General features: G+C 35.4%; 2 protein-coding genes across 3 annotated transcripts; both read right to left on the bottom strand.

Moving 5' to 3' along the window:
* Positions 1-276: 276 nt before the first annotated feature.
* Positions 277-4,027, bottom strand: LOC127794978 (glutamate receptor 2.7-like). 2 transcript variants are annotated; one of them, XM_052326336.1, is made up of 5 exons: positions 3,719-4,027; positions 2,237-3,579; positions 1,793-2,105; positions 1,167-1,564; positions 277-998 (listed from the first exon to the last, which is right to left on the bottom strand). In XM_052326336.1, the coding sequence occupies exons 1-5, from the start codon at positions 3,996-3,998 to the stop codon at positions 576-578; spliced, it is 2,757 nt and encodes a 918-aa protein (XP_052182296.1). In that variant the 5' UTR covers positions 3,999-4,027; the 3' UTR covers positions 277-575. The 2 variants fall into 2 exon arrangements, with proteins under 2 accessions (XP_052182296.1, XP_052182295.1); XM_052326335.1 differs by having other exon boundaries at positions 1,167-1,498.
* Positions 4,028-13,524: 9,497 nt separating this feature from the next.
* Positions 13,525-17,131, bottom strand: LOC127795465 (glutamate receptor 2.8-like). Its single transcript, XM_052327148.1, has 5 exons — positions 16,794-17,131; positions 15,306-16,648; positions 14,868-15,180; positions 14,258-14,661; positions 13,525-14,104 (listed from the first exon to the last, which is right to left on the bottom strand). The coding sequence occupies exons 1-5, from the start codon at positions 17,089-17,091 to the stop codon at positions 13,595-13,597; spliced, it is 2,868 nt and encodes a 955-aa protein (XP_052183108.1). The 5' UTR covers positions 17,092-17,131; the 3' UTR covers positions 13,525-13,594.
* Positions 17,132-27,926: the final 10,795 nt, after the last annotated feature.

Below are 27,926 nucleotides of genomic sequence, written 5' to 3'. Positions count from 1 at the left end.
CCTAAAATATTTTTAAAAGTTAGTCCTATCTGTTATAAAAAATTAAAAATAATTTTTTTATTATTTTTTAAAAGGCACCTAAATTAATAATGAGTAGGGCCTCCAACCCTGACCTTGAGTATGTCATCTTTTTGTCTATATTTAGTATTCTATTAAATTCATACGATCCAATCATTTAAATATCCTAAAGTGAAAAGCCATACTTTGCAAGCAGATCAAAAGCATCATGGTTTGCAAGCAGATCAAACTGCATGCCATACAAATCAAACTGGAGAAATAAAAAACTATCCAAAAATAGATAAAATACATGTCGATCGACTTCAAAATTAGGAAAAATGAATAACTTAAATGAGAACTTTCTCTCCATAATTTTGCTTGACCGGAGTCATGTAAATTCATGCATGAGGGGGACATGAAACAGGTTAGCATTTCAGAAACCCTCCAGCATCATAGGACTATAGTTGGCAGCTGGTGTTGTTAAAAGAAGGCATGTTACGTACAGAATAAAATTCCAACCTGCCCGGTTACCCTCCTTCGTCTGAGCCCGATGTAAAAATTCATCATTCAACAACTCCTCATTGTTTGTCCCCACATATTGCAGTCGTTGCTATTGTAGAAATTGCCATCCCTTCATCTACAGCAATTGGTTTTTTGCATCTATCGGACGAACCATCTTTTCGCTTATCAAAGCTACTGACCATCATAGCAACCTTTTGCCTAATTGAGCAATTGGAGGCTAGAATGGTTTTGTTCTCGTATAGGAAGTTAGATATGAATACGATGAAAGCAAAAAGTGAAGATACACCAATAATGAGGAAAAGACCCTTGAAACTTTTGACTGTGAGACTTCCAAAGGTGACCCTAATGTCATTTTGGTCTATGCAGCCTTTGTCTTTGCTAAACCATTTAGCTATAATTTCGTTCATCTTTTCTCCCTCTTTTAAACTCAATATGCCTCTTGAAACATCAGGTACAAGGGGAGATCCTTTTGCAAATGCCTACACGTAGAGATCAACAAAAAATGACATAATTATGAGGATATAGTTGAGAGAGAGATAAAGATCAACAAAAAAATGATATAATTATAAGGATATAGTTGAACAAACAATGACATAATTATAAGGATATAATTGAGAGAGAAATAAAGAGAAAAGAGAGAGACTCACAAAGCCAAATCCCACGGAGTTGTGAGTTGGTCCTACCATAACATACTTAGAACAATATTTGGAAAGGAATAATCTCAAATAAGGGATCTCATCGACAATTGCAGCAACCCCTCCATTCGTACTTCCTTTAGAAAGAGCTTCATTAAATGCTTGTACAGCCCTTACCTTGGAGGGATCGAAGCCCATACTCTTCAAAAGTTCACCAATATAAGATCCCTCTGGATACCCAACATAGTCTCCACTCTTTATGAGATCATTGATGTTTGTGATAGTGGGTTGTAGCTTTTGCACAGTTAGCATTGACGTTAAGCTTGCTGTATAACTTGATGTCACTACCAGCACCACAAACACCCAAACAACTACAATAAATCTTGATAAATTGTTAACTACCTTCTCTGCTATCCAAAATAGGAAAGTAAACAAATTTATTAATAGGCCTTACATATTCATTAATTAGGCAATCTCGATATACATGCATATTCACTAATAGGCCTTTCAAATTGCATGCTAAATTTTGAAAACTAATCCAAAGTGTATTTCTAGCATAAAAAGGATATAAGGAAACCTACCAATGTTACATTCTATATGTTTTTCCATTTTTAGAGATATGCAGATAAAAGACTTACTATGGGCAAACACCAAAGTCGAGAAGGAGAACCAAAATATCATTCCAACTTGTTGGAGCGGTGGGCCTCTGAATTCTTTGTTAACACGATGCTCTAGAACCCATACCACAAATCCAATGAAAATGAACAATGCCAAAATTATTAACCACATATCCATTGTTAGGGGTTTCATAAAAATCCATGCATTCTTGCTTTCATCATCCTTAATTGGAACGATCATTGCCACGCCAGATTCTGTGAAAGGCATTGTAAAATCAACAAACTTGGATCTATTTGTTTTGATGGTTACATCACCCACGACAACATCGAACTTCTGCAAATACAAAAAAAAAAAAAAAATTAGTTGCTCAGATTAAACCAAAAATTCGAAAGAAGCATCATGTAATTTCCAATGAAAAATTCAACAATGAGTAAGGATTCAAATTAGAAATTTAGATTACATACATCAAGAGCAATTTGATAAACGAGCTCATCATAGCTTATAGTAATATTAGAACCAGGAGATACGAAAGGAATAAACTCATATTGGATAGCATAAGGGAGCAAATGATCCATAACTTCTTTGAACACATCTACACAAAACCCAATAGCAATGACGTCATTAGTTTGAGGATGCTTTTCCACTTTAATGAATCCATAGAATGCATTTCCAACTGGAACTCCAACCCTCAACCTGTTTTCCATTGCTGTCATTTCCCAACCTTTAGGCACTACATAAGATTCACCAGGCCATATGATTGGCTTGATGAGATCATCCTTGTTAGTTGTATAACTATCCTTGTCTGGCATTAAATGCTTTGATATCCCATATTTTGGAGTCCAAAAGCCTACTTCCCAATCTCGTTTTCCAATCACATTGACTATTTGAAAGGTTGATGATTGTAACTCTCCGTCAACTAAATTGAACTCACCACTCAAGTCATTGAATCTCATGTTTCGAATTGATTGAAGAAGCATTGGCCCCATTTCTGAGGCTCCAATTACATCCAAGTCTGTCCAATTCTCTCCATTGGTATTTGGTTTCCAAAATTTTGGTTTTGAAATTTGTGCTTTCTCCGTCGCCATTGCTAATGCCTTGACACTACTATACGCCCACAAGCCATATATGTTTAGTTCACATTCATGTTCTATATCTGGGTTCTCTTGAATAAATCTCTTTCTCCATCTTTTCCTGAATTCGTCAAGCTCTTTGGACCTTGGAACATAAGTCTTAACACCTATTACACCTTGCATTGCTTCTATATGTGTGGGATCCATGGAATCTAGCAAACTTGTAATAGCATCTGTTATAATCCAAACATATCCCTGTCTCATCATTCCAACTTCTTTAACCTTCAGAAAAAGACGAGAAGCAAGAGGTAAAAGCATATGCACCACAAAAACCCTAGTTTGTATGGTTTGTAGCTTGTAGAGTTCTCCAAGGATATAATCATCTGTGGCTGATAAAGAAATGACACTTTGATATCGAACTTGCGTGTTGATTGGTAGCAGAGCATCAATTAGATGGGGAAGTATCCCACTACCATATGAGTTGTCCTCATAGATTAACACTATCTGCCTCCAACTAAATGTCTTGATTATAGATACCACGGCTCCAATTTGAGCAGACGCAATAGGCGCTGCTCGAATGAAGTATGGATTTTCTTTCGGCGATAGAAAAGGACTAGTTGCTAAGGAAATTACGGGAACCTGGGTTTTGTTGCCGATATTAATCACAAATTCTGCTTGAGTGGATGATTGTGGACCTAGTATTGCCTGTACTCGCACATTCTTGAGTAAGTCTATAGCTGTAAAAATATGACAAAATTCAAACTGTAGAACTAGAAATATTACATAAGCATTCAGAAAATTATATTCTCCTCGATACATATGCTTGTTTTGTAGAATTTAATTCTGAAAGAACACATAACACATATAATTAATTACCAGCATATGCAGCCTCAACAACATCTGTCTTGGAATCTCTAGGGTGAAGAACAAGCCTTGTTGTAAAATTGTGGTTAGTGGCATAGAAATCTTCAAGTGCCATGTCCATGCATGTCTTTGTCATCTTCCCGACAATGGTGTCTTTGTCAAGAATCAACCCCACATCAACCTTAATAACTTGCCCGCCAAGCACATTATGTAGGGAGCCCAACGAGAGCAATAACAGTACAAGCAGAGAAGAAGAAGAGGAAGAAGAGTATTCTGAATCAAGCTTGGCCATCAATTCCGGTGGAATTAATTATCCCTAAAGCAATATTGTAGCTTGGTTCAACTAATTAGGTGCAGAACATATATGCATGTATATATATATATAATATATATATGGGGTGGAAGACTACTGATGATGAAGCCACGCTGTTTCAACCACTAATATTGACCAAGACGGATCGTGATGATCGGTCGGTATTAATCCAGGTGATTGTATTATATTAATATTAGCTGTTTAATACTAGGATCGATGGTTAATTATTGACGAAGACCATGCATGCCATTCGTTCGTCAAACAGCACTCTCTGTCCTTTCACTCTCGTTAATTTTGACATGTAATTTCCAAGGAAATTTCATGTTATTGTCGTGCATGCACCGTGACTAGGTTGGCTTCATATCTATTTTAATGCATATTATACACACAAACACACATATATATTATTCATTTTGCAGTCCGGAATAATCAAAATAATTTCGTTTTGATTAGCTCAAACTGCATAATTAACAAGCTGCAATCCGAACTAATTTTAGGTATTCTGATATACATATATAATAATCAAAATAATTTCTTTTTTGTGAATGAAAAATACTTGAAGGCGTTTAGGAAAGATTTCAAAAGATACTTGTCTCCAAGAAGGCAAACTCCTATGCCAAGTCCACCAAACCAAAATTATCTTATATTAAACTTTAGTTAATTCTTATATCTTCAAAGTTTAAATTCAAAATATATAGTCTAACAACAAACACAAACAATTTAAGTCGTTTTTTCAAAGTAAGAGAAAAACAACGAGTAAGACTGAAACTTAAAAAGACATTAGCCCAAACTCGTTAACTATTATATGTTCATATGTTTACAATATTGACTTTGGAAAATGCATGCATTCTTCCTAGACATTAGTCATTTACAATCAAATTTCACGTCAACTTTCTCGTTATTTTCTTGTTGATGTTACTTACAAAGAAATATTTGGTAAGTAAATTACAAAGCAATTAATTTTAATTAAGTCATAGTTCACCCTTTAGACCGAAAAAAAATGAGATATAAAAAATATTTCACACATTGTTAAAGGAGTCACGTGAATTTATATCTGAATTTTTTAAGATAAATTTATCTCTCTACCCCTTTAAATAAATTTATTTTGGTCCTTACAGATTAAAAAAAAAAATAACGCATGTATCCCATAGTGTATCTCAAAAAATTTAACAAATAATATGATAAAAATCTTGAAATGCTTTCAAATTTTATGTTGACCATTTTATATCTTGATCTAAAAAGTATTTTAATTTTATTTTAATATAATTTTATTTTAATTATTCATTTTAACAAACGTTACCTAAACGAATTAAATTAGGGTTGTTGGTTTTATGATTCCTAATAAGGACCAAGGCTATGATAAGGTTTCGAGTTTATCTTCATAAGTTTTGGCTCGGGATTGAAGTATCATCCAAAATACCATTCATTGGCAACCCATTTAAAAGTTGGGCCATAATCTCTTAGTTAAGTCTTTGGAGGAGAAATGGGCTAAGCCCATTTCCTCAAGACTTAAGGAAGCCCAAATTAGCCCAAGACCACTCTTTTGCCTTACCCTAGGGTTGTTATATAAAAGGGTTTTTTCCTTTTCTTGTCGCCCTTATTGACGACCGATTCTTTCCCTCTCTTTGTTCGCTCAATTGTTTCCTTTGATGGCCGATCTTCGTGGCTCTCCATTTCCTTTCTCGATCCGATCCCTCTTTCCATGGCGGTGGTCTTCCTTTCCTTGCGAATCCCTTGGTCGATTCGTCGCTTATCCCTATTTATATTATCCGACAGCACTCTCTGAGGTAAGCTCTCGATTTATGATTGTGGATTCCATCTTCTTTGTGAGGGTTTCTCTTTGTTCCTTTGTAGATCCTTTTGATGAGTAACCTCAGGTGGTTTTGGCGAGAAGTGATCGATCGGCCGAGAGGGTTTGAGCGTTTGAGAGTTTCAGTTCTTGGTGATTTGGGGTTTCTTTGTGGTTTGGTGGCCTTATTTGATTGGCATTACCTGAGTGGTATAATCCGGACAAATTTAGATCTGAGCCTTGAATCGCTTTACAAGGAATTCTATATTTATACTTTTTGTGTTTTCGTTTTCGATATTCTAGTTTTGATTATTATCAGTACTCACCATTTGTTTTGTAAGTGTTTTTCTGCAACAAGGGTCTTACAAAAAATTGGTTATATATGAATCTAACATTCGAGCAGCACTCAACCCATATTATAAATATAAGGTCTAATCATTTGATTTATTCTAATTTTTTTTTTTGCTAATTTTCAATTCAATTCTATTTTAAAATTTGTTTTAATTTATGTCTAATACTTTAAGTTAGTTGCAATTATATCCTAATTTGATATAACATGTGCCTCTCTACTGATGTGGCAAGCTGAGTTGGCACGCTAACGTGTCTTAATATTAACTCATCAAATCAATTCATTCAAAACTTTAGACCTATTCACCTGATTTATCTTGAATATTTTACCAAATTTTAATTTAATCATGTTTTGTGAATTGTTTCATTTTATGCTCAATATTTTAAGATTAGTTATGTTGTGCCAAGGAAATCGGGGGAAAATTAATTAAAAATTTTAAGAAGAAATATAGCAAATATCCTCACGACAAAATGAAGCAAGCTCGTGGCACTGTGCTGGGAGCATGTAGAAACTGCGTCGGTTTGCAAGAGCTCATAGTAGTGTGTCGCAAGCTCGCAACAAAAAGCTGAGCCGCGAGCTCGCGGCACACTGCCGCAAGCCCCAGTTGGGAGGGCCTCATGGCCAGCCCAGCACCGGCTTTGCGGCCAGGCCTCTTGGGCTAGTCGTGCGCTAGGCCGCAAGCCCCTGTTGCGAGGGCCTTGCGGCCAGGCCTCTTGGGCTTGCCATGCGGCAAGCCCCTGTCGCGAGGACCTTGCAGCCAGCCCGGCCTTGTAGCAAGCCCAAAAGCCTCACGACACCTTGCCCTTGTGGCAGGGAGCGTTTTCTAGGCGAGGCCAAAACTCCATTCAACAGATGCCATGTGTCAACACAAGGCACCCTTGAAAATCGCGCCCTATAAATACCCAGCTACAAGACAGTGAACAAGACTTCTAATTTCAATAAAATTTAGACACTTTGACTGCATCTTTACTGTTTTTCGTGAATAGTCATTGGGATCTGAGACTGACTTTGGCATCGAAGGGTCTTTGCGGGGCAAGATTCCCGCGAGCTTTCTCACTCATTTTTTGTGCATCAACAGGACCAAACCCTTGTGGTGAGATCTAGCGGCGAAACCCAACCCTTGCGGCGAGACCCGATCCTTGCGGCGAGACTTAGCGGCAAAGGTAAATTCTTATGGCAAAAGAGTTAGTGGTGAAGTATTGTGACGAAAGAGTTAGTGGCGAAGCCTTGTGGCAAAACCTTGTGACGAAAGAGTTTGTGGCAAAAAAAGTTTGTGACTAGCATTTTAGTGGCGAACTCCTTTGAGGCAACTTATCTTATGACAACCTAACCCGATAACAAGCTCGAGTGAACCCCAAATCACAAATTTTTATTATTATATTTTTAACAACAACAAGTTACAATTGTATCCTAATTTGTTTTGATAGTGCCTCTGTTGATGTTTTTTAATGCTAATTCATTAAGATAATCCTTTCAAAACTCTAAATGAAAAAATATATTGTACCGTTCTATTTTTTTGTGTGTTGAAGAAGTGTTATTATTTAATTGATTAAAGTTTATAGTAAAAAATAAAGTAAATAACAAGATTAGTATTCAAATTTTATATTTCGTAATGAAAATATTATTATATTTTAATTTTTATCACTACAATTACCAAATTTTACCTTTTGTTATAGTTCAATCTTTCTTTTAACTTTTTATCAAATTGTGTTAATAAAAAAAAATTGTGATACATTTAATATAAACCTAAAAAAAAATTGTGATACATTTAATATAAACCTAAAAATCACTTAATAGTAAAATTAACATACATCTCACAATCAAATTATTTTGAAATTTATATTAGTATATACTATATTAATTTTCATTAACATAATTTAATAAAAAAGTTAAAAATTAAAATTTAACAATGACAATAATTAATAATATTACAAATTTACGAAACTTTGTGGAGACTAGTAATTTATCCGTTAAAAAATTGATAAATTTAATATGCTTAAAATAATAAAAAGGTGACCACACAAGATCGTAAGCCCCGTTCAGTTGGCCCAATAGGCCGCGTGAATGACTGTAGAAGAATCGGCCAATCAACTTCGGGCGAAGACCGCGGGCTCCACACACGTCTCAGCCCAAATGGACTTCGCACTCGAAGTAACTCGTTTCCGAGCCCACATCTCTGTGGACAATGGCCCGGGGACTTTCCTGGGCTAGTGAACTCAACCAAGGCTAAGATCGCAGCCCGCTCACGCCGTCCCGTGTGGTCGGTTGGTTCCCTGGTGCGCTAACTAAACTCTTTATTAAGATTTTAAAGTATCTTTAACTGTCCGATGTGGGACAGACTACAGTGTTTTTATGTTTATTATTCCAAGGAATAGGAACGGATGCTCAGCCAATGTTCCCCCACTAATTTTAATGATGCCATAAGCCCTGCAACGTCCACAGACGCTGCTCCCTGAAACAACATAAAAGGTCAAAAAATAAAAAAAAAACTATCTAAAAAATAGATAAATACATATAGACTTTAAATTTAGGACAAGTGAATAAGTTGAATGAGAACTCTCTCCATAGTTTTGCTTGACCGCAATCATATAAATTCATACATTAGTGCATCAAAGATTGGGGGACAAAAACAAGAAATCTTTGGGCTAGATGAGATGCTTTCGCCATCTATATAGCAACCACAAAGTGTAGCAGAAGTTAGTGTTAAGAAGGGGTATGCAATCTAAGAACTCAAGTAGGAAATTTTAGAGGCGTAGTTTCACCATGCCGCTTGAGGATATAATGGTTTTGGCTGAAATTATACTTACAGCTGATGGACGAATCCCTCCAAGTGCCGCGTACAAAGAAAGCTTCCCCACAGGTATTCCTATCTCTTGACAGCATTCCAGAGAAATTCAAGCCAGCCTTAATTCGACACACACTTGCACAACCTTCTATAGCTATCCCCCATCATGATAACATTTTAAAATTTAGTCAAGCCAGCCAAGATCTTAACTTAATCATGCATACAAGGGATAGATATTGACAGAGGGACAAGTGGCAAAATATCATAATACTAGAAGTTGATTCATTGGAATTTTTGTAAGGTGAGTCCATGTACTAGTTACCTGACAGCCAAGATCCCCAAGGCCCAAAATTCTATCCCCTTCGGTGACAACAATAACCTGAATTTTCCTATGGGGCCAATTCTTCAGTACCTCATGAATTTTGCCTCTAGAATAGACTTGCGATCAATTAGTTTCAACATTTCAATATTAATACTGCAATCACATAAGGAGCAACCAAGGAATTGTACGGAACATACTTCTCTTCCAAGCTAATAAAAAGACCCTGAGGACGCCTAAAGATGCTGCCATATTTTTGGCAAGCTTCACCAACAGTTGGAGTGTAAACAACTGGGAGCAGCAGCTCAACATTTTCAATGAGAAGCTTGTAGAACAGCTTTTCATTCATCTCCCGCAGACCAGGAAATTACAGAATGATAGTAAATTTTACTAACAGAGACGAATATAAAATGAATTTGTTAAGCACGGGCAGCAAAAAGTTATCCAGATTTGTTATATATAACTACAGAAGTTAGTATGAGCTACCTAATTGCAGAAGTGTTGCATTTCCCATTTTAATTTCGGAGACTTCTTTAGCCAGGATACTATCAGGTAAAACAAAGAGCCAAAAGTTCAATGAATATTATCAATGGCCTACCTAGAGATCCATCATGGCCATGTACCTCTGCGGTGGGACTTGATACTACCGAAGACTACGCATCATTTTCCATCTTAATTTTCGGTCAGCCGATCGGCCATTCGAGCTCAAAGCTCCCACCTGCACAGGAGCCTGCGCTTTCCTTTGCGAATGCGATAAACCTCGGGGAACGCCATAGACCGACTTGTTCTGCGTTTAATCAACAAATCCCACGTCAAAAAACAAAGAAACAAAATCAAAATCAATCCTTCCGATGCCAAGAAAGGGTATTGAAATGAAGGGAGCTCGAAAGTGGAATCTGATTCCCAAGTTTTGAGAAGAAGAAAGTAATACTAAATCTGTGGGCTTAGGGTTGTGATTACTTACCAGAAAGCAGCTGGCGTTCAAAGAGATCATGGCGAAGGAGATGGGCTACCCTTTCTTCTTCTGCGTTAGCTAAAGATAAACAGATGGATAGATATAAGTTGCGCCCACCACCAACTCATGGGAAGTGGCAGCGAAGGAGCAAACCGCAAAGCCCTGAAGATGTGTTCTGTCCTGCCTAATTCTATATCGGAAGTGGACGGATCGTGACAAGTAATACAGTACGATAAATAAAATGTCGTATTCACGAGGACTAATTTTTGACGTTTACTCTAATTGTTTTAATCTTAATCTAACACACACATTAACAAAGACTTTAACTGTAATGAAAACTAATTTATTAATAAAAGATGCAAACAAAATAATTTATTTGATTCAAAAACTCTCAAAGTTAAGGTACTAGGGTTTGTGAATCCACCGTTGGCCTTCTATGATTCAATTATTCATTACTCGGGTCTTGCTATTCCTTATCTTATGTTAAAAATCGATAATCTAATTACAACCAAAAGCCTCTCTCGATGGTCATTTAGTTTTATGTATATATATGAGATTAACTATCTTTAGTCAACATTCGAACATATAAACATGCATTCAATCACGGAGATCATCACAAAATGATTTTATAGGGCATAACGGTATCTCTACCTATTATGGGACCCTACGTTGTTTGCTACCATATCTAATCTATATTGAATCTCTCGAAAGCAATACAAATCACAAATATGTTCCAATGGTAATCAAGTATCAAAACAGCATTATGGACATAACAAACAATCAACCTGAATGAATAAGGAAATAACAAACTGAGTAAGTTTAAATCAAACCATTAGAAGTCGAGATTTCATCATTCACCATACCTATAAATATTTAGTAATGCATTCTTGCAATAAAAAAAAAAAGAAAAGAGTTGGAATCCATAGCAAAGAATTGAGAAAGAAAAAAAAAATACAACCTAAGAGTCTTCAATCTTTCGTCTACTTCTCTTCCATGCCAAAAAAACTCCCAAAACCCTCAAGAATAAGTCTTTATATAGGGGTTTTTAGGTTATTAAAATTGTGCATAGTGAAAATTCTTGTTTTTCATTGATTTAGACGGAGACGGGCCGAAATTGAGCTTTGACTCGAAGTTCAGAACGCTATCGTGGTTCTACTGCGTTATGCTTGTTGCTGCAGACCCGTGAGCTCCAGATAACAATTCCTAAAGCGGTCTTACAACGGTATGCATTCCGCTATAAGATCGTGAGCTCCAGAAATTAAATCTTATAGCGGTCCTACAGTGGTATACATTCCGCTATAAGCCCGCTAGCCTTCTTCTTTGGCCTCTTGCTTTATCATCTTCCACTTTTTGGCTCTCCATATTCTTTTGTTTTCTTTTAAATCGATACCCGACCATACCTCCAAGCTTTATTTCACTCCCATCATGCACCAAAATCACTCTTTTTGCTCCATGTTCGCTTTGCATGTAACGTGTACCTATATTGATAATATTAAGTTCAAAATGAATAGCAATCATGTTCATTGAATATTTAAATACTAAGCTTGGACAATTAAATAAGAGTGTAAAATATGTTGATCATGTTCCTTGGTGTTAGGGTAGAGCCAGGCTTTGGACCGACCTATCACTGTTCAAATGGGCCGAGCCAAGGAATTTGGGCCCACAGCCCGGCCCATCTAAGACCCTAGCCTGGCCCGACCCTTTGAGACCTTATGGGTCGGGCCCATGAGGCCTTTATGGGCTAGCCCGGTTAGGCCCACCTGGCTCGGCCCATTGAGATCTTATGTTATTCCCAACGTTTTTTGCTCATTTATTTTTTTAACTATGTTATTCTTTATTAATTATTGATATTGGATACTAAAAAATTTACATTTCGCAATATATATAAATAATAACTATTAATATATTTAAAATTTTTAAGCTAAATTTTTTATATAGTTAAATTATAAATAAACATTCTCCTTTTTATATGTGCATTATTTTTCATATTAATTTATGAGAAAATTTACAAGGCATATAGAATTTTGAAATATAAAATGATGAAATAATATTTAAAACTTAAGATAGAAAATTATATAAAAAGAAAAAAAATTAATTTTTATATATGCATTATTTTGATATTTATGTATGTATTATTTTTTTAAAAAAATTATTTAAAAAAAAAAGAGGTTGAGCTTACTAGGGCCTGTGGGCTAGGCCTACCAATCTCGACCCATTAGGCCTTGTGGGCTAAGGTCCACGAGCCTTCTAGGCACAGGTTAGCCCCGACCAACCCCTTTACAAGGGGGCCGTGGGCTGGGCCCTATCCACAACAAAAATGGTTGGACCAGGCCTGACCCTTTTAGTAAATGGGCCGGCCTGACTTATTTAAAAAGCCTGTGAGCTATCTCGGGCCGGCCCTTTTGACATCTCTATGTTAGGATCACATTCAAAGAGTTGAGAGAGCTTTCTAGAGCAAGATATGCTTAACTCAAGTTTTTTTTTTTATTATATTATGAGTTCGTCTTGTACAATGAAATAAAGTCTCAATTTGTAATTTACCTTATCTGTCAAAATTGAGGACGCGAGCGACGAGAGATTGTGCAAGGGCGATAATCCCAAACTTTTTAATTTCTATTACTCATTTAACTAATGATAAATAGCGAAAATATATTGTTATAAAAAAGATGATTGGTGTTTTGCTCTAAATTAAATGTCGTAGGTTTATATTATAAATAATAAGTAATGATTATCACCTTATTTTGTTAGATATAGGTAATATATGTAAATCATGTATTTGATTATATTACCTAATTAGACATATTCAAAAATATCAACAGTAATCCCAACACATAAAAAAAAGAAAATGCTAAGATAAAAGACTTGAGTTGATTTTAAATTTTGTACCTTAATTTCTTTAAACTCCTTGTCAGCAAATAGACTTGATTGGGACATATACTTAACATTTAAATTTTTATTATTTTATGAAATTTAAGTTCCACTTAAATTGCCTTATGTGTAAGACTTTGCAATAATAATCAAATTTCTATAATTTTGTTTAAAATACTTAGACTAGGAGAGTATCGAAGACTTTTATGAGAGTAAAGTAAGTAGACATGATTGAACTTGATTTTCTTGAAAGAAAATATATTTTAAATATTTTTTCAAACAAAAAATAAGTGTCAAAAGAGCGAGGAGTAACACAATCACTTCATTCTTTTCAGAGTCAACCTGAGAGCACTATCTTGCTAATTGCCCCAGATAATGTTTATCTTAACCAACAATTAAATTTAATAGGGTGTGTTGATTCTCTCAATAAACGATTGTAATTTTGCAATTAAAGTGCAGTTAATTTATTACAACTAGAAAGCTCGTGACAATTCACATTTGTTCATTAGTTTATACAATTGAAATATCATCATGAATTGGTGTATTAGGTCCTGTTGTAAAACATCCTTCATATCTTGGAGAGACATTAATGTCCTCAGCATTATGAAAGATACTTGTAGCTGGACTTTGAGGGCAATCACATACTGGAGTAGTTGCTATTGTAGAAATTGCCATCCCTTCATCAGGAGAACCATCTTTTTGCTTATCAAAGCTCTTGACCATCATAGTAACTTTTTGCCTGATTGAGCAATTAGAGGCTAGAATGGTTTTGTTCTCGTATAAGAAGTTAGATATGAATATGATGAGAGCAAAAAGCAGAGATACACCAGCAATAAGGAAAAGCCCCTTGAAACTTTTGACCGTGAGACTTCCAAAGGTGACCATGATGTCATTTTGGTCCATGCAGCCTTTTTCTTTGCTAAACCATTTAGCTATAATTTCGTTCATCTTTCCCCCCTCTTTTAAACTCAATATGCCTCTTGAAACATCAGGTACAAGGGGAGATCCCTTTGCAAATGCCTATAGATAGAGATGAATAAAAAATGACATAATTATAAGGATATAGTTGAGAGAGAGATAAAGATAAACAAAAAATGACATAATTATAAGGATATAATTGAACAAAAAAGACATAATTATAAGGATGTAACACAGAGAGAGAGAAAAACTCACAAAACCAAAATCTTCAGAGCTATAAGTTGGTCCTACCATAACATACTTGGAACAATATTTCGTAAGAAATAGTCTCAAATAGGGGATCTCATCGACAATTGCAGCAACCCCTCCATTCTTACTTCCTTTGGAAAGGGCTTCATCATATGTTTGTAAATTGTAAGTCCTTAACTTGGAAGAATTGAAGCCCATATTTTTCAAAAATTCACCAACAAAAGATCCTTCTGCATACCCAACATAGTCTCCATTCTTTATGAGATCATTGATGTTCGTGATAGTGGGTTGTAGCTTTTGCACAGTTAGCATTGACGTTAAGCTTGCCGTGTAACTTGATGTCACTACCAGCACCACGAACACCCATATAATTAAAACAAATCTTGATAAATTGTTAACTACCTTCTCTCCTGCCCAAAATAGGAAAGTAAACAAATTCATTAATAGGCAATCTCAATATATATGCATATTCATTAATAGGCCTTTCAAATCGCACGCTAAATTTTAAAAACTAATCCAAAGTGTATTTCTAGCATAAAGATGATATATGGAAACTTACCAATGTTACATTCTATATGTTTTTCCATTTCGAGAGATATATAGATAAAAGACTTACCATGGGAAAACACTAGAGTGGAGAAGGAGAACCAAAATATCATTCCAACTTGTTGGTGCGGTGGGCCTCTAAATTCTTTGTTAACACGATGCTCTAGAACCCATACCACAAAGCCAATGAAGATGAATAATGCCCCAATTATTAACCACATATCCATTGTTAGGGGTTTCATAAAAATCCATGCATTCTTGCTTTCATCATCCTTAACAGGAACGATCATTGCCACCCCAGATTCTATAATAGGCATTGTAAAATCAACAAACTTGGATCTATTTGCTCGGATGGTTATGTCACCCACAACAACATCGAACTTCTGCAAATACAAAAACAAACTTTATTGCTTTGGTTAAACTAAAAATTTCGAAGAAGCATAATGTGATTTCTAATTAAACATTCAATGATGAGTAGGGATTCAAGTTAGAAATTTAGATTACGTACATCAAGAGCAATTTGATAAATGAGCTCATCATAGCTCATAGTAATATTAGCACCAGGAGTTACAAAAGGAATAAACTCATATTGGATAGCATAAGGGAGCAAATGATCCATAACTTCTTTGAACACATCTACACAAAACCCAATAGCAATGACATCATTAGTTTGAGGATCTTTTTCCGCTTTTATGAATCCATAGAATACATTTTCAATCGGAACTCCAACCCTCAACCTCTTTTCCATTGCTGTCATTTCCCAACCTTTAGGCACTACATAAGATTCACCAGGCCATATGATTGGCTTGATGAGATCATCTTTGTTAGTTGTATAAGTATCCTTGTTTGGCATTAGATGCTTTGATATTCCGTATTTTGGAGTCCAAAAGCCCACTTCCCAATCTCGTTTTCCAATCACATTGACTATTTGAAAGGTTGATGATTGCAACTCTCCATCAACTAAATTGAATTCACCACTCAAGTCATTGAATCTCATGTTTCGAATTGAGTGAAGAAGCACTGGTCCCATTTTTGAGGCTCCAATTACATCTAAGTCTGTCCAATTCTCTCCATTGGTATTTGATTTCCAAAATTTTGGTTTTGAAATTTGCGTTTTCTCTGTCGCCATTGCCAATACCTTGACACTACTATACGCCCACAAGCCATATATGTTTAGTTCACATTCATGTTTTATATCTGGATTTTCTTGAATAAACCTCTTTCTCCATCTTTTCTTGAACTTATCAAGCTCTTTGGACCTTGGAACATAAGTCTTGACACCTATTGCACCTTGCATTGCTTCTATACGTGTGGGATCCATGGAATCTAGCAAACTTGTAATAGCATCTGTTATAATCCAAACATATCCCTGTCTCATCATTCCAACTTCTTTAACCTTCAGAAAAAGACGAGAAGCAAGAGGTAAAAGCATATGCACCACAAAAACCCTAGTCTGCATGGTTTGTAGCTTGTAGAGTTCTCGAAGGATATAATCATCTGTGGCTGACAAAGAAATGGCACTTTGATATTGAACTTGAGTGTTGATTGGTAGCAGAGCATCAATTAGATGGGGAAGTATCCCACTACCATAAGAATTGTCCTCATATATTAACACTATCTGCTTCCAACTAAATGCCTTGATTATAGATACCAGGGCTCCAATTTGAGCGGATGCAATAGGTGCTGCTCGAATGAAGTATGGATTTTCTTTTGATGATAGAGAAGGACTAGTTGCTAAAGAAATTATGGGAACTTGTGTTTTGTTGCCGATATTAATCACAAATTCTGCTTGTGTGGATGATTGTGGACCTAGTATTGCATGTACTTGCACATTCTTGAGTAGGTCTATAGCTGTTAAAACATGGCAAATATGCCAAAATTCAGATTGCAGGACTAGAAATATTACATAAGTATGCACAAAATGATTTTCTCCTGGATGCATATGCTTGTTTTGTAGAATTTAATTATGAAAGAACACAATAACATATATAATTACCAGCAGATGCAGCCTCAACATCATCAGTCTTGGAATCTCTAGGGTGAAGAACAAGCCTTGTTGTAAAATTGAGGTGAGTGGCATAGAAATCTTCAAGTGCCATGTCCATGCATGTCTTTGTCATCTTTCCGACAATGGTGTCTTTGTCAAGAATCAACCCCACATCAACATTAACTTGCCCGCCAAGCACATTGTGTAGGAAGCCCAACGAGAGCAATAACAGTACAAGCAGAGAAGAAGAAGAAGAAGAAGAAGAAGAAGAAGAAGAAGAAGAGTATTCTGAATCAAGCTTGGCCATCAATTCTGGTGGAATTAATCCCTATAGCAATATTATTATAGCTTGCTTCAACTAATTAGTTGCAGAATATATCAGAATATATATGCATACATACATATATATATATATATATGGGGTCTAAGACTACTGATGATGAACACACACTGTTTCAACCACTAATATTGACCAAGACGGATGGTGATGATCGGTTGAAAATGTATGATTCAATAATATAATCAAAATAACGGAAAAAGCAAGTCAAGTCATTTTTTTAGAGTATGAAAAAACAACAAACAAGCGCCAAGTAGTTTAAACTCAAGATGCTCTGACAGTAAACAACAGACAAGCCTAGTAGTTTAAACTCAAGATGCTCTGACAGTAAACAACAAACAAGCAAGTCATTTTTTCGGAGTAAGGAAAAGCAACGAGTAGGATTGAAACTTAAAAGACATTATCCCAAACTCGTTAACTATTATAAAACTTCTTAGTAGTTTATATTTATATTTTTTTTTTTGTTTACAATATTGACTTTGGAAAATGAGATGCTAAGCTTGTTCAAAGCTCCCAATTTCCATGGAGTGAATTAAAATTTCGAATGACTAGAAACGTTCAAATGAATGCAATATGGTTCCAAGTCTTGCATTGAGCAGGTCATTTATGTAGAGTAGTAGTTGCCATCAGGAACAAGAAGAAAATATTTGGTAAGTAGATTACAAAGAAAATGAATGGATTCTTCCTAAGAAAATATTTTGTACAGATGAAAATGCATGGAGTCTTCCTAAGCATTTTTCATTTACAATCAAAGTTCACACCAACTTTCTCGTTACTTTCTTGTTGATGTTACATACAGATAAATAAATATTTGGTGAGTAGATTTCAAAGCAATTAATTTTAGCTAAGTTATGCAGTTGTTATCCTACAATTTACAAGTTGGTTTCCAATGGCTCAACCCATATTATAAAACCAGAGATGGAGAGCCCCTAGGCTTGTTCAAAGCACCCATTTATCTTTTATTTTCTGGTAAGTATGAACTTGAAGGATATATTTCCAAAGCACCCATAGTCAAAGGAGTCATTTAAAATTTCGAATGACTTCTCACTAAAAAGAAAAATCAAATTACTAGAAATCTTCAATTGGATATATATGCTTTAATTCCAAGTCTTTCTAGTTCATGTTCTTATGACATAGGGATCAGTAATCAATTAAAATTATAAATTTTTTCATGAGATTGAAATTACTTTTAAATTAATTTGGTCTTAAAATTTCTGTACAAAGTGAAAAAAAAAATAATTGTAGGCAAGGCCTGTCTAGGAAAATGCCACTCCAATACCTAAAGTTAACAAAGAATTCAGGAGAGAATTTATAGGTATATGAGAGTAGTGTTGAATATCATATCTTTGCCTTATCACTTAAAATCTTTTTATACCTTTTTCGGTTAGAGTTTCGTGATGAGGATCACGATTAGAATTAGCCAACCCCATCTATATCAGGAATGATTAGTTGATTCCTGTTAGTTTTGTGAGTTTGGGAATAATTTAGATTGCACTTATCAAATAAGTAAATAATATTTCATTCTAGGCTTATGAAGATTAGGACACATGACATCAAAAAGATTTAGAATGCTTATCTTGTGTTTCTCTATACAATGCTTGGATTTATCTAGGGAGATCAAGATTGTCCCTTGTTAAGAACTTATCATATAGGAATTGCATCTGAATGAGAGCTTAACATATAAGTGTTTTCAAATCTTCTCCTATTTGAACTGTGTTTTATTAAGATTATTCATATATTGGTCTAGAAGATGCTTCAATGTCCATCTTCTAGATAGATTAGGTTATTTCAGTTTATATATCTCTAAATAACTTCGGAGTATAATTCAGCCATAATCCAAATTCTTCGTGATAACCATTTAAAATCAAATCGTAAGTTGACCAAGTGTTTATGTGAATTTTATTTTTTTCAGACATCATGATGCTGCTTATAGGAAAAAAAAAAAAAAAAATTCTAGTTGATGAAATAGGGCGGACTGAATTTTTGGGTTAATTATTAATCATTATTTAAAAATCTGATGAATTTACTAGATCCAATCCCACTAAACCAAATCTAAATCTTACCAATTTTATTAGGTTGCGTTTGGATAGGAAAATTTTAAATTATGTTATTTTAATTTTTTATTTAAATACTTTTATTTCAAATTCTATCATTTAAAATATTTCTATTTCCTGCACCTAAATCTAAAATCTAAATGTTTCTAACAATTATATAATCAAACAATAAATTTAAAATTTAAAATTTAAAATTCTCAATGACAATAGATAGTTCAAATTACCTCATCATTTAGATTGCATTAGAGTATGAGCCAAATTTGAATCAGTGGCAGTTTCTAGCCCCTACTATCAATTAATGAATTTAGAAGTTGGGCAAGAGGGCCTAATAAATTAACCACCCAAGATGGTTATGTGTTTTGTTTTAAAAACTTGATAAATTATCAAAATTTAATAAAAAATTAAAATAGATATATTATTGAATAATATAAATAAAATTTATAAAAATATTAATTTTTAATAAAAATAAATTATAAATTAATATCCAACTAATAAAAGTTTTAACATTACATATTCATAAATTATATATAATTATTAAAAAAATATACTAACACAATATGTTTAATTTATAAAAATATTAAATATATATATCGAGACATTAAAACACACGTATATATATATAGAGAGAGAGAAGGGCACCGTATAGAGGTGACGACGACGATGACAACAACGACAATGGAAGCTGGAGGCAGCGATGGAGGCGATGAAGGAGGAGATGGATCAGGTGATAGAGATGATGACGGTGATGGGCTGAGGGCGACGATGCTACGATGGAAGCTGGAGATGACGAATGAGGAGATGAAGGTGATGGCAATAGGGCTGGAGGCAGTGGGCCGACAACGGAGATGGGGTTGAGAGAGGTAGTGGCGAGAAGGAGATGGGAAAGAGGCGGCAATGGAGGCGATAATGTTTAAGGGCAGAGAATTAGAAATACTAGAGTTTTTGGAGGGTAAAATTGTAAAACACTTGATCAACAAAATAAATTGATAATAGCGTTTTGAGAAAAGTTGGTGAGAGCTTTTCTAAAATGTTGTTAAAATAACGTTTAAATTCTTTAATTTTTAACAAACATGTAACTAAATAAGGTATGCAACGTTTGAGTTTTACTAACAGCTTATAAGTGATCAAACCATTGCCCCAAACTTAATTTTTCACTACTAATATAATAATTAATAAAGTTTTATTTGAATTAATAATGAAATAAAATTAAAGTTAATATTAATTTTCCTTTACTAACATTAATATTAAAATTAATATCATTAAATAAGTTTGAGAAATTTTGGTGTATAAATATAATTCTAAAATATTTGAAAAAGAATACTATAAATACATTTTATATACATTAATAATCAAGGAGGTTTCTAGATCGGTTGGTTTGTGCGTGGAATTTGGTCATGAGAGGTTGGGGGTTCGAATCCGGTAGAGAGCTTGAGATCATAGCTGGAAGTAATATCCCAACACTGCAACGTGGCGAGCAGGGAGGCCAGTGGTCAATCCGGTGGCTAAAAAATAAAAAAAATTAAAATTTAGTGACGGGGTCAACCCTGTTGCTAATTCTATTGCTGATTAGCGACGGGTACAACCCTGGTAGTTGATTTCGTTGCTAAAAAAATCCCGTTGCTGACCTCGTCGCTAAATTTTAGCGACGCATTTTTTAGCGACGGAAAGGTACCCGTCACTAAATCCGTCGCTAAAAATTTTAGCAATGGAATTTTTTGTCACTAAAACATTGATTTTTTGTAGTGCAAGGCATATTGATAGAGGGACAAGTGGCAGAATATCATAATACTAGAAGTTGATTCATTGGAATTTTTATATGGTGAGTCCATGCAATAGTTACTTGATAGCTAAGATCCTTAAGGCCCCAAAATTCTTTCCCTATCGGTGACAACAATAACTTGAATTTTTCTATGGGGCCAATTCTTCAGTACCTCAAGAATTTGTCCTTGGAAAAGACTTGTGATCAATTAGTTTCAACATTTCAATATAATAAACCAAGGAATTGTATGGAACATACTTCTCTTTCAAGATAATAAACAGACTCTGAGGACATTTGGAGATGCTGTCATATTTTTGGCAAGCTTCACCAACAAGTGGAGTATAAACAACTAGGAGTAGCTCCTCAACATTTTCAATGAGAAGCTTGTACAACAACTTTTCATTCATCTTCTATAGACTAGGGCATTACAGAATGATAGTAAATTTTACAAACAGTGACGAATATAAAATAAATTTGTTAAGCACGAACAACAAAAAATTATCCAAATTTGTTACTGTTGTTGTCTAACTACAACAATTAAATTTATTTATCTTGGGATTAACTAGAGCAGAATCCTTCACCACGACAGAGGGTCTAAGATGCCACAAGCGAGGTTAAACGGATTTGAAATAGGTTGGGGTTGGAACCCAATGAGCCAAGAACCTAGATGGTTTCTTAAGGGTTTCTGGATGTGCTACCCAGATGGGCCTTCGAGGAGTTAAGAGGAAGGGACACCGATGGGTCTTCACCTCGATGGCTATCTTTGGGTGGCCTTAAAGGGGCTTCAAGCCACCGGATGGCTTCCATCCAGGAGACCTTGTAGGGTGTCATTGGACTTAGGCAAAAATGATGCTAGGCTGATCCGAGGGACTTATTGGGGGTCCAAGAGGCTTTCATCTTGAAGACTATCAGAGGGATAATGAACTCAAAAATTGCTTTGAAACTTGTGAGAATTTTAGTGCACCCCACAACAATAACTCCCCACTCTTTTCTTAGGATGAAAGATGAAGGGAAGGGTAGAATAAAAGTGGGTGCCTGAAAATGAACTGACTTGGGATAGGTTAGCGGATGGGGCTACTCTTATTCTTGCAACAAAGGAGGATGAGGGTACCAACCTTTCAAAATTTTATCAGACTTATGATAATTATTTGGATTGGCCAGTTGTCACCGCTATACCTTGGATTGCTTGACACTGAGGAGCTTGGGAATTTGTACGCCTAGGGTGTGCCGTCACGAATCACGGGAGGAAGGATGCTAGTATCCATAAAACTTCTTAAGTGAGATCCAATCTTGAACGGGTGTGGCAGTAATCATTAGGCACCCTAGCACGAGGTAATGGAGTAGCATTATCGCTTTCAACAGTTCAAGATGCAATAATGATGATGTATGATGGGATGTCCTAATTTCGATGCTATTGGGGAATGGATCACGTTCCATTTCTTAGGTCATCCTGAACTTATAATTATTTGGTAGGGGTCATCAGTTGTCATCGTTGTGCCTCTGTTGGTTCGACACAAAGGAGCCTAGGAATTTGTTTATCTCATGCGTGCCCTTGTGGAATGTAAGATGGTGGATTCCAAGCCCTATGAAATTTCTTTAAGGAATGACAAGCCTTGAGGAGAATGGATGTGTTCATAAAACCCCTTGAGATATGCAAAAATGAACTGCCCCCATTATTTGCAATGTGCATGACCATGAATAAGAGCAAACATAATGTCATACTTGATTACTTATTGTTATACCTATGAGGGGATTGTGAATCCTTGCTTTGTCTTGTCTGAGATGTATCTTGCTCTATTTGAGAAAATATTTCTTTATATGGGCAGAATTATAGGTCTTGCCAAGAGTTTCTCCCTGAAGCGTCTGAAGAATACAAGTGTTCGGGCCCATCATCTCCTGAAGTCTCTAGGGGCCTTCCCAGTTTGCTTGGACTTTTCCTTCTTCCTGGAGCACACCCATGATGGCATATTTTCGGAGTACCAAGTCTCCTACTTACAAAGGTCTATTCTTGACACGGGCATTATAGTAGTTAATTATACTCTAGTGGTAGGCTGCCAATTGGATATTGGCCCGGTCTCTCAACTCATCCATCAGATTAAGATTGTAGGATAACTGCTCTAAGTTTCTTTGTTCTTTGAAGGCCTACACTTGTGGGGACTAGATATCTACTTCAACAGGGATGAGGGCTTTAATCCCATATATAAGGTTAAAAGGTGTCTCCCCAGTAGATGTTCTGTTGGTAGTGCGATAAGCCCATAAGACGGTTGGGAGCTTTTCCACCCATGCTCATTTCGCCTGATCCAACTGGGTTTTGAGGCCTCTGAGGATGATTTTGTTAGTTGGTTCGGCTTGGCCATTTGCTTGTGGGTAAGCAACTGACACCATGTGAAGGCGAATTCCCCATTTGCTAAAAAAAATCGCAAAAAGTGTTTGAATCAAATTGTGTGCCATGGTCCGTATTGAGGATCCTAGGGATTTCGAAATGGCAAATGATGTCTTTCCATACCACATTCTCCACTCTTTTCTTTATGATGGTTGCCAAAGGCTCCGCTTCTACCCACTTGTGAAATAATCGATGGCCATGAGTAGGAATTTTCGCTATTTAGTAGCGATTGGAAAGGGGGCCAAGTATATCCAACCCCCATTGTGCAAAAGGGATAGGTTGGAAAATCTATTAGATATATGCCATAGGTGATGAGGATAATGGTGCATGTCTCTGGCACTAATCGTAGGCTTGGACCTTTATGGAGGCATCCCTATGTAATGTAGGCTAGAAAAATCCTACCCGCATGACCTTATTAGCTAATGAGTTTTTGCTGAGGTGCTCATCGCAATCGTCCTCATGAACCTCATTCGGGGGCTTGCTGTGCCTTTCATGAACTAAGGTATTTCAATAATAGCATAGAGAAGGCATGCTTGTGCAGAGTATTTTCTATGATTACAAAGTGGGCTGCCTGGGCTTTTAATGTATTGGCCTCCACAGGGTTAGCAGGAAGCTCCCCAGTAAGCAAGTACTGCATAATGGGTGATCTCCAATCGTTGGTTGTTTCGATAATTTGTATGTTTTTTCCCTTCTCACTTTCATCTATGCTCGGCTTTTGTAGAATTTCCATGTGGATCAGGCGCCCAGGGGTGTCCCTTGCTGCTGCTAGATGCATTCGCATGATGGTTAAAGGTGTGATTGATTTAGACTAGCTAGAAATCATGAAAAGAATGTGCCAAGTCTTGTAACTTTTGTAAGTATCGAGTAAGCGCAGGGTCTTTAGTTTCATAGGTACCCCGAAATTGTTATACCACAAGATGAGCATCGTTATGGGTCATAACCTTGATTACCTCCAATTTTCAGGTAATAGCTAAACTGGCAATGAGGGCCTTGTACTCTGCAACGTTATTTGAATTGGGGAAGGTAAATCACATGGAGTACTCCAAAACGGTATTTTCAGGAGAGATTAATACAACACCAGTTCAGCTTCCTTGTACATTTGAGGCTCCATCCACAAACAACTTCCACTTAGGCGAGGACTCACTTTCAAGCTCAGGGGAATGTGTACATTCCATAATGAAGTCAGCCAGGGCTTGGCCCTTGATTGCCTTTCGTGGCTTGTATTGAAGATCGTACTTACTAAACTTAATGGCCTATTTAGTTAGGCTTCTTGAGTGTTTTGGATGTTGGAGAATTTGCTGTAGGGGCTGGTCAATGAGGACTATGATGGTGTGAGCTTGGAAGTAGGATCTGAGTTTCTGTGCTGCCATAACCAAGGCGAATGCCACTTTCTTAGCATAAAGGTACTGGATTTCAACCCTACAGAGCACTTAACTAACATAATACATTGGCTTGTCCACTTGGTCAATCTTTCTTAGGAGTATCGCATTGGTTGAGGTTTGGATGACTCCAAGGTAGAGATATAACACTTCCCTTACATTTGGTCTAGTAAGAAGTGGTATTTCACGGAGGTAATCCTTCAGTGCTTGAAATCCCTATTCACATGTATCATCTCATTGGAAGTTCTTTCCCCCTTTTAGTATCTGGAAAAAAGGTAAACTCCTCGCAACGAACTTGGAATGGAAGCGATTGAGGGCCACAAGATGATCAGTCAGCTGCTGGACCTCCTTTAAATTGGAGGGAGATTGCATATCCAGAACGACCTAAATCTTCTTAGGGTTAGCTTCTATACCACATTGCGTGATGAGATAACCTAAGAATTTTCTTGATTTGATGTTGAAAGCGCACTTGTTAGGATTAAGTCGCATATTGTATTGACGATATACTATAAAAACTTGTGCTAACTTTTCCATGTGCGACTCCTCTACGTGGCTTTTAGCTACTAGGTCATCAACATAGGCTTCCATGGTGGTCCCAAGCAATTTTTTGAATAATTTGTTTACCATCTGTTGATAAGTGGCTCTAGCATTCTTAAGCCCAAAGGACATAACCCAGTAGTAATAAGTTCTAGTCTTAGTAATGAAAGAAGATTTCTCAGTCTAATGGGAACATGCTGATTTGGTGATATCTTGAAAATGCGTCTAGAAAACTTAACATATGATACCCCAAGGTGTTATCCACCAAGCAATCAATTCACGACAATGGATAGGAATCTTTTGGACACCCCTTCTTTAAATTGGTAAAATCCACACAAACTCGCCATTTTCCATTAGGCTTATTCTCCATGACCACATTAGTAGCTAGCCAGTCAGGGTAGTGGACTTCACAAATGAACTCGGCCTTTAGGAGTTTATCAACTTCCTCTTCAAGGGTTGGTAATCTATTGGGCGTGAAGTTCTTATAACGATAAAATTTTTTCCTTAATTTCTTTTATACAAGCTTTGATACCATACTGGTAGGGCCCTGGCTGCACTCTCACCCTGCAATTAAAACATAATAAGAACAAATCATAATAAAATTTTTATATTTTTTTTATTTTAGTGAGAGGTTTATACTCGCTAGTGTACGAGTGCAGTTGTAGTCCAAATTTAAATTTATATTTTCTGGATGAATCCAGGTCATCCACTGAGAGATTTATTTATGGCAAAAGAAAAAGAATGTCACACACACGCACACGCATTTGGACAAATTGGCAACAAGGTTTTTTTATGAGTTTTTTTTAGACAATAGATACTAGAAAATAAAGTAAGGCAGAAATTGAAATAAACATTAAACGTAAAAATATGAATTTGGATAGTGCTTGAGTTAAGACAATTTCAGTACCAACCCGTTGATTCCCAAATTTTAGCATAAAAAATTAGCAACATTAATTTAATTTCAGATATGAGGGTTTGTTATTAAATGCAATTAGAGATGATGATAGTTCTAGGTTAAGCAATCCTCATACATGATATGCGAGATTCTAATTTAAGCAACCACCATAAATCCAATTGCAATTAATACACAAAACAACTAAATTAATCATCTGGGTTTAGGTATGATAGCGTCTCCAGTTCTAGTAACTCTCATACATGGCATGAAAGCTCTAAGTTAGGCTTACGCTCCAATCCAAACCTAGTGATTTTTTAATAATTAATACACACTCATACTAAAATTTAAATTAATGTTACTTATTTAAAGCGCAGCTTTCTTTGGGAATCATTGGCGTTGGACACTGTCCTTGCCTTAACCCAAGATTAGATTTAACTACTCATTTTTATTTGAAAGTTAATTGACAGAAATTTAAATGACAAGAAATTTAAAGGCATAAACTAACCGGCCATTTAGGCGGTGGATAATTAAATGACAAGAATTAAAATTGCAGAAATTTAAAGGCACAAACTAACCGGCCATTTAGGCGGTGAATAATAAAGTAATAATAAATGACATAAGAATTTAAAAGAAGAAAGAAAAAAAAGTAAGATTATAAGAAAAAAGTACTAAAGAAAATGAGAAAGAACAAAAACAATTCTCAAAGAGAGAATTATAAGGAAACAACTAAACTTTTATTCAAAAATAATAATCACACTTACAAATGCAATCAAGTGATCTATTTATAGGCCACAAGATGCAATACAAACCACACAATTTCAATTATTCAACTAGACATAATTATATCTAATGGGCACTCACACACTTAAAGTTAAATGGATTTTAGCTATAATACACATATAATATTAAATGGATTTTAGCTAAAATAATACCTAATAAAGCACTCATAAAGTTAAATGGATTTTAGCTATAATATCCACCTAATAGTTAAATGGATTTTAGCTAAAAAACACACCTAATAAAGCTCTCACATAAAAAATAAAAATAGATTTCTATAAATTGGTTTTTAATCTTTATTAGGATTAAAAATAATCCTTGGGCCTTCTCCAAATAATATCTTTCATGGGTTGCTCAAATTGGGCCTTAATTCTTCATGGGCTTGAATTCTTCATGGACTTTAATTTTTCATGGGTTTGATTTCTTCATGGACTTGAATTCTTCATGGACTTTAAGTCTTCATAGGCTTTAAGTCTTCATGGGCTTGAATTCTTCATGCCTAAAAAAAAAATAAAAATAATTTAATGTTATTAATAAATTATATATTATATATATGTATTACACATGGCACATATATATTAGATTATATTATATATATATTACATGCATGCATATAATGATATATATGTATTATATATAATTTTATATATTATTATTATTTACTTTAGAACTTCATTTCATTCATCTTTCAATTTAAATTTGCATATAACCATAAAATATATATTAATATCTAATTTAAACCATTTTTAAGATCAAAAGAAGGGTATAATTATAACAAATTTTTTATAAAATTAACCACTAATCATACCCCACAACTTAAACATTGCTAGTTCCTTAGCAATCAGACTATACACATGCCAAGCTTTAATAACTGTATGAATGTAAAAATTTCAAATTCGAAACCAAAATGCATAAAATTGAATAAATAATTTTGCATTCTAAATCAGATTTTTGGTTAAAGGTCATATAATCTCAGGAATGGAAATTAGGATAACCAACACACAGACTTACTCCCTCGAAG

Source organism: Diospyros lotus, chromosome 2 (assembly GCF_014633365.1).
Source record: "Diospyros lotus cultivar Yz01 chromosome 2, ASM1463336v1, whole genome shotgun sequence".
Taxonomy (NCBI): Eukaryota; Viridiplantae; Streptophyta; class Magnoliopsida; order Ericales; family Ebenaceae; genus Diospyros; species Diospyros lotus.
Note: the sequence above shows the minus strand (reverse complement) of the source record. Positions and strands in the feature narration are given on the sequence as shown.

Bases quoted from the DNA above. Each gene is read 5' to 3' on its own strand.
- LOC127794978 (XM_052326336.1), bottom strand. From the start codon at position 3,998: ATGGCCAAGCTTGATTCAGAATACTCTTCTTCCTCTTCTTCTTCTCTG. The intron at 3,580-3,718 runs GTAATTAATTAT...ATATTTTTACAG, and splicing joins TGTTGAGGCTGCATATGCTG to CTATAGACTTACTCAAGAAT. The intron at 1,565-1,792 runs GTAAGTCTTTTA...TATTTTGGATAG, and splicing joins GACTTTGGTGTTTGCCCATA to CAGAGAAGGTAGTTAACAAT.
- LOC127795465 (XM_052327148.1), bottom strand. From the start codon at position 17,091: ATGGCCAAGCTTGATTCAGAATACTCTTCTTCTTCTTCTTCTTCTTCT. The intron at 15,181-15,305 runs GTACGTAATCTA...TTGTATTTGCAG, and splicing joins TTTATCAAATTGCTCTTGAT to AAGTTCGATGTTGTTGTGGG. The intron at 14,105-14,257 runs GTGAGTTTTTCT...CTCTATCTATAG, and splicing joins GCTCTGAAGATTTTGGTTTT to GCATTTGCAAAGGGATCTCC.